The sequence below is a fragment of the Orbicella franksi genome, chromosome 7, assembly GCF_964199315.1.
Source record: "Orbicella franksi chromosome 7, jaOrbFran1.1, whole genome shotgun sequence".
NCBI classification, from domain to species: Eukaryota; Metazoa; Cnidaria; class Anthozoa; order Scleractinia; family Merulinidae; genus Orbicella; species Orbicella franksi.
In genome coordinates this window covers 30,463,195-30,474,668 of record NC_138151.1, presented here as the reverse complement: position 1 = coordinate 30,474,668, position 11,474 = coordinate 30,463,195, and the positions used below count along the sequence as shown (strand labels likewise).

Genomic DNA, 11,474 nt, shown 5'->3' with positions numbered 1-11,474 from the left:
CTTCAAGAGTTCCCCAAATCTGAAAAGAGTAACTTTTAAAATAAACATATCTTAGAGACATCAAGGAGTGGTTTCTTGCTTGTCAAATTAACCGGTCATTTCACAATGTTAAAGCAGGTGACCTGGCTGCTGGACTTGTACCCTATTCATAGGACAAATCACCAGATGTTACACTTGCTTGATGATAGAATGAAATATTTTATTGAGACATTAGGACGTGAATTGAAAAGAACAAAAGAAAACAGTGGAAAGCACTTTTGTTTAACGATAATATTTTCTTTGCTACGATATAAACCACAAAGTGATGCTGATCTCAAGAAACGAGGTACGTAAATATGTCAATCTTTACACTTTTTTATAATCACACTTGATTTTGTTAGAATTACAAGTGCTGGCTTTTGAACACATCTTGCAATTATTGTTAATTTTTTAATTCGAAATGAACGGAGTTCGTTTCTACTCTTGAATACTGTTTTAACTGTAAATTGCTTTCTAATTGCAAGACGCTTTTCGCTTGAATCGCCATTTTCTGTTAGTTAAATGTCCTTTTGATTTCAAACTAAGGGAAGCAAATATGGAGAAAGACGGATATAAAGGAAAAATGGACCTAGTACCTCAGGGAACTTAGTGAGGGAAAAGAAGAAGTTTCCTATTATCACCTATTATGAATCATTTGCAATGTAAAGATAGTGTTTATTTGTGTGGCAAAGTGGCTACTTGTGCCGCCTAAACATTAGATCTGGAGCTCCTCATTTAAGATTCATTCATTTACAATGATAATCTACCTGTTGAAGTACACGGTCGAATCCTTGCCAATTTCAGTCGTAGTTGTTGTTTGATATTGGCATTGCCGTATCCGCAAACACTTGCCTCTGAAACAAATCATTGACCCTTATACGTTATACTAGATCACACATTTTTCTGTTTGTTACCACTAAATTTCACCTTCCTATGCCTTTCAGTGTACCATGTTTGCTGCCATTTTGCTTTTTATCACAGTTATTACCATCCCAGAAAGAGAGGCAGCGAGCGGTAAGTATATATATATATATATTTTTTTAGCTATGCACTCTTTAGACCGAAGTGTAACTGGGTGTCGTAAAACTATACCTAAAGTATTCACTCTGCTCAGTCACAAAGGACTCATATGTAATAGACCACTTTCGTATCTCGGTATTGGACTGGCACTAGTCTACAACTGAAACTAATGTGGGGAGTCTTTTCAAATGCAAATGATATTTTAAAGTCTCTCTTTTTAATGATAAATTATTCCCCCGCATTAGCCTCCATTGCAAGGTAGATCCAGTTCAATACCGAGAATACGAAGATGGTCTATTAGATGAGGCTGACGCGAAGCGGGAAAAAGTGTGCCAGCGAGTCACGATTGTATGACATAATGACACGAGTTGTTTAAGCCAATCGTGAAGCGTAGTAATGCAAAACTAAAGCAAATACGAACTACCTTCTACACTGAAGTGTCGAAGTAACAGCTCTAGTCCTCTTTACTCTCCAAAATAACAAAGCTCCCTATCTCCAACAAAATAATAATAATAATAATAATAATAATAATAAACATATTGACACAAAACATTATTTAGAAATAAATTTAAGTCGAGCAGCAACCTGCAAATTGAACAGGAGACCTCCGCAGTTAGACGAAAGATCTAGGAAATGTTAAAAGAAAAGAAAAAAAAAATGTACAAATGTTGTTGTTTATAGTAGCCAATGCGCTTAGCTACACCTAGCTAAATCACACGCATGCCACTTAAACTGAAAGGAACAAATATATCAACTAAACATAATAGGTTTAAAATTTCAACTGGTAGGTGGCAGACGAGTTGGCTATTAATTTGAAAGCATGACCTAGGAGTTGAACTAGGGTCTACTGAGAAACAAGTCAAGCTAAGTGGTCAGAGCGGGACTTGAAACAAAGACCTCCGGATCTCATGTCCGGCGCCCTATCCACTCGGCCACGCTGCCTCAATCACGTTTCTAGAAGAACAAATAACCTTATCCGCATCCCAAGCTAGCAATCTCATTTACTTTTAAAGATTGCTTGTACATATTTCATGACGAGAAATATGTCTTGAGTTTTTAACGCTGTTATGCTTTTTTGGTTTTTTTTTTTTCAATTCTTTTTTTCATTTTTTTTTTCTTTAATATGGAAAGAATTTTTTGTGGAAACAATCTGCGATGGTGAACCAGCAAGAACCGTAAAATGTCCCAATCAAAACGTCATATCCACTGTTTGGGCGAGTTATGGCCGACAACATTCCGATATTTGTGTTGATGGTGATCAACTCATTAACACCACCTGCAAAGCTGATTATGATTTCGTTCTGAGCATGGTGCAGGAAACATGTGACGATATAAACTCGTGTAATCTGGAATCAAACAAAGACGAATATGGTGATCCTCCGGAGTGCCAAGGAGTCAAGAAATATTTGCAGATGTATTACCTCTGTAAGTCAGGTAAGGTACTTTTATGCGGCACAATGGGTTCGTAGACAGATTCGGCTTACGTGTTTATATCCTTGTTGCAACCCAATTCAAATCATATGATAATTGATTTGGAAAGTTACAATTGTTCTGTCGGAATATACTCCCATGTAATCAATTGTGCGTGACAAATTGCACAAATGTAACCTGCCAAATGAATCATCTAGAGATCTGAATTTAGGTGGCAACAGGGATGTACACACATTACCGAATCATTCTATTGGGAATAATATTGCTAGTTTTTGAACAGACTGAGATGTAAGTTCAATACAGCTAGTGAATTGATTATTGGAACACACACTGTCTTTCAATTATGTTTAATTATTAAGGTCGCAGTATCTAGAGTTTTCAACTATGGAACGAAAATACTTGAAGTATTTTATTTTACAGTTGTCGCTCCAGTCTTTCAAAAGTCTATGTTTTATATTGATATATATATATATCAGGACTTCGGTTGCAGATGTGTTCTTGTTCATGAACAAATTGAAATACAGGGAAGTAATGTTGACCACTCGGAATCCTACACTTAATTAACCTCTGTGTATATAGAGCAAGACGAACGCGGTTTGGGTTTGTTCGTTTCACTTACGGTCTCCTTTTCGCGGGCTTTAAGTCGTTGATCTTTTTTTCTTTTTTTTTTTTTTGTTTTCTGCTGGCCACACGTTCTATGACGAACAAAATTAGCGTAGTTAACTTCCGTTAAGGTGATCAGTCCCTGAAAACTCTCTGTTCAGTGTAATTTCCGAAGGACCAAAAACAGCAGAAACACGTTTGCCTTGTCCAGTACTGACTTGGTCCTATTACTAGGTCCTCTTCTGTGGAAAATGAGGCAAAAGCAATTTCCCCTCCATTTATCCCTATATTTGGTGCAGCATGTTGTGCCTCGCTCTGTAAGAGTTTACCTCAGGTGAGCTCTGCCTTGAAAATTCGGCGCTAGGTGGTTTTTGGCCGACCAGGTTTTCTTTTGCCATGTGGTGTCCATCGCAAGGTAACCTAAGGAATACGAGTCTGTGATAACCATTTATTGTCCATTTTGAAAACCTCGCAGAATTAATAAAGAAAGCCGTCTGCGAGTTTAATCCACCCGAGAATATTACGTGCCCTGAATCTCAAATGATTGAGGTCGTGAACGCAAACTATGGGCGAAAGGATAAATGGACATGCGGTGAGCAATTGGCTGAGAACAATCGATGCTTGTAAGTATCTCAATTGCTGTGGCAATAGCTTTTCAAAATCTTCGGAACTGTTCATATGAGCTTCCTCTTAGTTAACATTGTAATTATGTATATACATATATACATTTTTGTAACTTTTTATTGTACCTTTTAACATATCGTAACTTGTTATTGTTAATACTTTGTACTAAACTTAGTTATTTTATAATTACTCGTAGATTTTTAGCACAGAGGGCCACTAGTTTGTCACTTTATACTGTCATGTGTCAACCCTCTAAATAAAGTTGATTGATTGATTGATTGATTGATTGATTCGTGTTCTCACGCCTCCAAATCCCAGAAGTTGATGTGGCGTTAGTCTGTATACTCCAAGCATTGCAGACATTTTTATGATCATGAAGGTTTATAAGTTAGTCTAGGCTGTCATGCTAGATGTTAGCACCCTTATGATTAATCGTTACTTCTCGCATAACGGTTTGTTTGTTTTGTTTTTGTTTGTTTGGTTGTTTTCCAACAGCTCGCCAGAATCAGACCAGATGGTGAAAGACAAATGCAACGGCAAGAACTTCTGTGAAGTCGAAGCGTCTAATGAAGTTTTTGGAAATCCGTGCGGAGAAACACACAAGTACCTGGAAGTGCAGTATCACTGCCAAGCGGGAAAAGAAATAAGTAAAACTACCTAAATATTAATTAGGCTGTAGGCAACATATGATTACTTAATTAAGCCTCGGTCGAAACAAGCGAATACATGCTCCCATCAAGGTGTTAGCAGTTGGAACGCCTTAGGATCTTATTCTTACAAGACATAACAACATTATTTGTTTTTATTGCATAGCTTTCAGCTTTCTTCAATTAAAATGAGAAGCTTTTTTGTCAGTTATGACGTTATATGCACCACACAGCGTTAATAGATTTGGCATATTGGATCTACGTATAAGAAAGTTAGTTCTTATTAACAAAACATAAAAAATGAACATTTGATAAACATACCTGTCAAATACTGGTGTCATGGATACATCATAGGTAAATGTTATCCCAAGGCATTAAATTTAAGGTTAAATCCTCCAAAGCCCAATATGAATAAGGTTAGGATATGTTTGCATGCACAGCGATAGCGAAGGTTTCGAAAAAAATGCGTTTAACTAACAAAGTAGAATAACTTGTAAATAGTGGCGAAACCGTCCTTTTTTGAATTTGTCTCTTTAGAAGAAGCTCCTGGAGCCATAAAGGGCAAAATATATCACAGCATGGCGATTTGAAAGGTGACTGCTTTTGGGTTTCTTTTACACAGACTATTTCAGTCCTTCCATGGAGATTTCAATTTCTCTTAGCCATAGTTTTGTAAAATAAATACAAAAAAGTCTGTGAAATAGTATATCAGTAAACGACGTAAATTAAAGATGATATAAGGATCTCACTTGTTCTCGATCCACAAAGAGAGAAAGCAAATGTTAAACAAGTTCGGTAATGGAGAAAAAGTGCGGCCAAAAATCATTACATTGGACTTATGTTAAGAAAAATACTAGGTGGAGTTTGTTTTTTCACGACTTTGAGCTACTGATGAGGGGAGGCTTCAATTTCTACTTTTAGGCCATACACCGTTTCGTTTTCGGTGTCAGACTTAAGTTTCATTTAAACGACCATGCTATGTCATGAAAAGGAAAAGGTTATTGATGGTGTTAAATAAAAGGGTAATCAGTACGTATCTTTTGGACTACGAAATATCATCGACCACTTGACATGCTGTGTCACACGATAAATTGATTGACTGCATATTTCCTGAGGCCCTGCTGGTCTGGTATGATTGGTATTGCCATTGCTGTTTCTTTATCCCTGCGTATACAAAAGGTCATGCAGCTCGTTAACTGAAGAGTTTCAATTAAGTAAAAACATGCTATTCAAACGCAATTATCCAGTTACAGTTTTCTATTATGATAACAACGTAATTCCAACTGTTGTCGAGGCAAATTCGCGGGTGTGGAAATCCGTTGAATAGGCCATTTTTGAGTTACATTGTGTCTCTGTTTCAAAAAGAGGACTCGCGCGAAACATTCATATGAAAATGAGTTTAATTTACATAAAAATGAACCTCTAGACGAAACACATTTTCATATGAATAGTTTCGAACGAAAACTCGTTTTAACACAGAGGAAAAAGCCACCTCGAAAATGGCCATCCAGAACGCGCCAAGGCGACAATTGTAAGACATTGACGTTTTAGGTTCATTTGAAGTTTTTGACGATGTTGCTATTTGTTAAATCCTTAGAGAACTGTTCAAGAAAGGAACTCCTCATCGCCCAAAATTTAGAATTTATGTATTAACATGCGGACATCACCATGGTATACCTACATATGGCAATGGCAGACAATGTCACAAAGAACTTTAAATCGACGCTTTTATTGGCGATAAATTGTTGCGAAAAAAATAATGAAAGAACTCGCCACATTGGGAAAAACCTGACGGAATGGTATGAAATAATGTCATTAGGACTTTTGCAGCAGTGTTTGTCAGTGCTGGTTTTCTTTGCCCAATAAAATCATAACCTTGTTGTGAACCTTAGCACCTAGGTTACTGTAATCTATGGAAAAAACAATAAAAATAAATTTAAAAAATACAGATATAATTGTCTTCTGTTCCTTAACTTAAAATTTTGGCTTTGTCACGGTTTGCTTGGAAGAAAATAAAGAAATATAAAAATGTACCAAAAAGGCGCGCGCTGAATTTCTTGACGTGTGCATGGTGTAGGTTCGAAAATGTCACAGGAATTAAATGTAACATGTAACATTGTGACTCTGATGAAGTGAACAGAAGCCACCGAAAATTTAAAACACACAGAAGCACAAATCGGTTTGAAACACTTGTACAAAATGGTCGATTTATACGGAAGAGTATTCTAGATAGCCCGTTAGAAGAGGTGCAGTTTGCTTCTTGGCCGGTGGTACTGCTCGAAGTCTCAGATGCATACGTTTTCTGGAACAGGTTGTATCGTCATATAATTCTGAGATTGCCCAGGAGCAGCATTTACATTCAGAGGGGAGGGGGATGCCCAATATCCCTGTCAGTAGTACAATGTAGCTTGTGCCGTGATTCGTAATTTTCACCTAAGGAAAACAGCAAGTCCCCCTGCATTACCTCCTTAAAAACGTTTATATTTCGGGGTCAAATATGAAATGTAAACTTCAAGTAGCGCAAGGAAACATTTGACAGGAATAGACGTTACCCTATCAGTCTCTTCAGTCGATTTTTGACAATTTTCTTTGAATAATTTCAATTTCAATATCCATGTTTTTTTCCCCCATAACTTTGATATCAGTGAAAGAACTGTCCTCTTCGCTCCCTCCCCAGGCGAAATAGATGGAATTTAATTGCTCTGAGACGAAATGATATTTCCCAATTGCTTTCAATTATCAAATAAATTATGTTTAAGAGTTTTTTTTAATAAATGGCACATTTGAATAATCTATTTTAAATTAAAACCCCAACGAACACTTTGTCTGCGCTTTGCGATACAAAGAAATTGCAAGTACCTGAGCTTTTGATATTAACTAAGAACTCAAGTGACATAAATTTTGCGGAAAAAACGAAACAAAAAACAACAACAACAACAACAAAGAAATACAAAAGCAAAGTGGATTAAGCTGCGTATGCAAACATCACTTGTATGACTGTATCTATTTTCCCGTGTGGAAATCGCAATAGGCAAAAAAGGTTAGGGGAAGATGGGGGGGGGGGGGGGGGGTGGAGGGCTGGAGAGGGTGAATTGGGCATAAGCAACGCTTCATTTTATTTTTCACTCAACTGTCCTTATCATGGAATTGCAATCGAATGGAATAACGCCTCCCGGCCCTGTTCTACGATAAGATCACAAATAGCTCATTTCTATTAAAAAAGCCTTTCACTCCAAAGTGTCATCATTTCCCCTGTATTAAAACATATCCGGAAATGATGTTGCATACAATCCAAAACACATGTTTATTTGCTAAACTACCCTCCGATAAACTACATGCTCGTCCTGCAAAAGCTGCTTTCAACTTTTGCATTAGCAAAAGTAATATATTAGAATACACGCCAGGTTGCATACAATGCTTTCGACCTAAAGGCGCTACTTTTTAGCACCTTATTGTGTATGTTGCTTTATATGCTAACTGACCTAGCGTTAGTGAACATCAGCCTTATGACGTAGATAATTGATGTAAGTTTCATGATTATCATCAGTTTTTTTTTCTTTGCCTGCAAACAAAACACATTAATTTCGTCAGGTTAAAACAAAAGCCCACGCTTCTAGTGGAGGGAAAACGTTTCTCTTTCAAATTTTAATTAAAACGAGATCTACTGGATCTCTTGTGACAACTGTGCCAGCTTTCGGAAGGAAACAACGACAATGAAACAATTTTTTGTTTGCTAACTAACGCGATTAAATTAAGATGCGGATGAAAACATCACGGGATAAGATAAGACCTTTAATTTCACTAGACAAAAAAAAACATTGCTGAAGAAACAAAAAATTATAATAAAATAAAGAAAAAAAGCAAATGTTTCGTCGCCAACGATGGTAAATGTCGCGGTTTACCACTTCAAATTTTTAATTATGTAAAAAGATGAAAACAAAAGTGTTTTCCTTCTAAAGACAAGTGTACAGCAGGAAGGAACTTAGAAAATAGAATTGATCTACCCTCTATTTGCAAAATAGAGCGAGTCCATCAAAAAATACACAGTTGTGTTGCCACTTTTCAGGCGTTTCGTGCAGGTGTACTTCAAACTGTCAGAAGATAACCCTTTGTGTATTTCAGATGGTCTTCTTCATAACTTTCCAACCTTGACTTTTGCATTTTGTCGTCTCAGCGAAGAGGTACACAGCATTTACTGAGTTCAGGCCCTCAGTGCAGTATTTCGCCTTTCAATCTCTGAGAATACTAGAGAACAAATTCAAAACTTTGTCCGCACATGGTAATATTGTACGTGCATTATTTTTTCCATCCACAAATTTGAGGTAAGCTCTACTTATTTTTTCTCAGCCGCTAAGCATTTCACATGAATCATCATATTTCTTTTCGTGTAATTTTCTTGTTGGCCATCAAGAATATGTTATCGACTACTTGTAACAACGCCAGCACAGGCTTGAGCACGGAGCATAATCCATTTTGCCACTTAAACAAAAATGTAATGCGGTTTTTGTTTGTCTTGAAAGAAATGCGTAAACTACTGTTAGCTTCTTCAAGAATACATATGACAGACATGAATTACTGGATTTTATTTTCAAGTACACATACATTTAAAACGACGACGATTTTGCTACTTGACGTGCATCAAAAATAGAACGATGAGAAGTCGACCACTACTGCAAGGCTAACACAACGTCGTATATTTAAAACAATATTTCGGCTGGCCAGACCAGCCTTCTTCAGGTTTAGATGTTACTCAAAGAACAGAAATATCTCTAATGATTATTTCAGCTCAGTTGAGTTCTTAAAACGGAGACCGTTGCAAATTAAATTGCGCAAATTGTAAAAAAAGAAGGAATTTCCATTACAATGTTTTGTAGAAAAAAAAAAGAATACATTTTTGAGAAACAAATTCCATTTGTTGATAAGATCCTTTGACTTTCACTTTATTCAATAGCTTTCAAGAGTACTAGCCGTCGAGTTTAAGAGTTGTTGTTTTTATATTCTCAGGGGTGCGATCACGCAACCTTTATTTCACAGGATCATGGATAATAACACGAATACGTCTTCGCCAGCTATTCCCGAGTTTCCCTTGCATTTCAGGATTATCAAGATAACTTTATATGTTATCATCTTCGTAACAAGTGTCTTTGCCAATGTTCTTGTCTGTACGGTTATTTTGCGTCGCAAGAGGATGAAAACAGTGACCAACTATTTCATTTTAAATCTGGCGGTAGCCGACCTGACTCTTACCTGTATCTGTATACCGTTTGATATTCCAGTGCAAGAACTGCACTACTCATGGCCATATGGCTCGCTTATGTGTAAAATACTCTACCCCTTGCAAACATTTTTGCTATTTGCTTCTGTATACACGCTAACAGCCGTTAGTCTCGCTAGACACAGAGCAATTGTTCATCCTTTGAAAAAGCAGCTCACCAAAACTGGAGCGAAGATTATTATTGTCTGTGTATGGTTTTCTGCCATTCTACCGGTAACACCTTATTTTCAAGCGTTGAGGTTTAACCCAGTTGTGAAGTCTTGCGAAGAGAGTTGGCGCGATTCTATGACTGCTAAAGTGTACACAACAAGCATCTTCTTCTTCCAGTACATTTTCCCGTTCTGCATCATGTTCACCGCGTATTTCAACATAAGCCGTGAGTTAAAGAAAAGGGCGGAGAATGGTAACCAGTGTCTTAAAGACCTACAGGAAGAAGAAGCTCGGAAAGTGGTGCGCATGCTTAAAGTGGTAACCACGCTGTTCGCATTTTGCCTACTGCCAAACAACATTTTGTGGCTCTGGCTTGATTACGGAAAGGCGGACAAACGTTGGAGCCATTTCTGGGAACTTGTGGCGTTCTCAAATATTTTAATACTAGCTAACAGTGCCGCAAATCCCATCTGTTACACGATTTTCAACGAAAATTACCGACAGGAAATGAAGAACTTACTAACAAACGGGATCTGTAGACGCCACGACTCTCCACCTGAAAGAAGCGAAAGGATTGCACCTCCTCAATGTTCACGTAAAAGCGTGAAGAGCCGGTCTTCGACCTTAACCTCTGCCGTTTGATCATAAACCCAAAGAAAACTGACGATACCCAGTTGACATGTGCAACACCACACAGGAACTTCAATGATAAGTGAATAAAAGTAGGAGTAATAATTAAAAAAGGAAGAAAAAGACGACGAACCAATAAATGGCTTTTAATAGGAAGCTAACTGAAGTATGTAATGCTATAGCTTGCATTAGTAAGCCGAAAAGAACATCATGTCTATAACACATGGCATTGACAGTTTGTAGACTACGTGGTATGCTACCTACATTGTAAATCGGTTAAATTCCTAACCTATCTTGTAATCTTTGTTGGCGCGGGACGAGCCGAGTTTCGACAATCTCAAAGGAGCTTCGTCATGGTTTGCACATCTTGAAAATTTTAGCCTGAATTTTTCAAGTTCGTCATTTTTAATCCATGTTTAATTTTCTCCATCCATAAACATCCTTGTTCCTTTATGGTTTTTTATTATCTATTTGGTGTTTTTCTGTCTTAACCTGTTACTTTCAGGTTTCCATAAATTAAAGGTAATTTTGCACGAGGCTAAAAAAATTCAAAATAAGGTGACCGAGCTCCTTTATTTTAACTCAGTCCAAAGCGCGGAGGATTTCAGGAACAAAAACCGACTACTCGTAGTCTAGATTCGGTCTGTTGTTGATTCGAATCGCTAGTTGACTACCGTAACAGCTAAGAAGGAGACAAGGGATGAAAGCGATTTCGGTCATATTTTGAATCGCCCATAAATCTCTAAAACTAAGAAAAAATTCCTCGTTTCCAGCAAGTGGGGTGGAAATAACATTTTCTCCCAAAGCATGTAAAAGAAACTATCAAGAAAGTTCGCAAAATTCATCATCGATCCTTTGAGGGTAGCCGCAGAAGTAGGGGCAAGACTGGCTCCAGCGAAAGCGGCGATTTCAACAGAACGCAAAGTGCAAACGTACAAATCCAAGTCTAAGTCAGTTCAAAGGAGAGTTTCTCACTGTAGGTCGAGTAAACTCAGATGTGACGCACGCAAGGAAGCTACGTCTAAAAAAGAGCTGTGTAATGAAGCACATTGCATCGCAGAAACATATTAAATCAA

The 11,474-nt window shown here is 37.4% G+C and overlaps 2 protein-coding genes across 2 annotated transcripts; both read left to right on the top strand.

The window, feature by feature from the left end:
* Positions 1-318: 318 nt before the first annotated feature.
* On the top strand, positions 319-6,236 carry LOC145493758 (L-rhamnose-binding lectin SML-like). Its single transcript, XM_081473216.1, has 7 exons — positions 319-325; positions 963-1,032; positions 2,170-2,472; positions 3,548-3,695; positions 4,192-4,343; positions 4,881-4,936; positions 5,941-6,236. Exons 2-6 carry the CDS (start codon positions 969-971, stop codon positions 4,931-4,933), a joined length of 720 nt encoding a protein of 239 aa, XP_081329342.1. The 5' UTR covers positions 319-325; positions 963-968; the 3' UTR covers positions 4,934-4,936; positions 5,941-6,236.
* A 3,145-nt stretch (positions 6,237-9,381) lies between these two features.
* Positions 9,382-10,647, top strand: LOC145493757 (neuropeptide FF receptor 1-like). The gene has a single exon (XM_081473215.1). The coding sequence runs from the start codon at positions 9,382-9,384 to the stop codon at positions 10,408-10,410; it is 1,029 nt and encodes a 342-aa protein (XP_081329341.1). The 3' UTR covers positions 10,411-10,647.
* Positions 10,648-11,474: the final 827 nt, after the last annotated feature.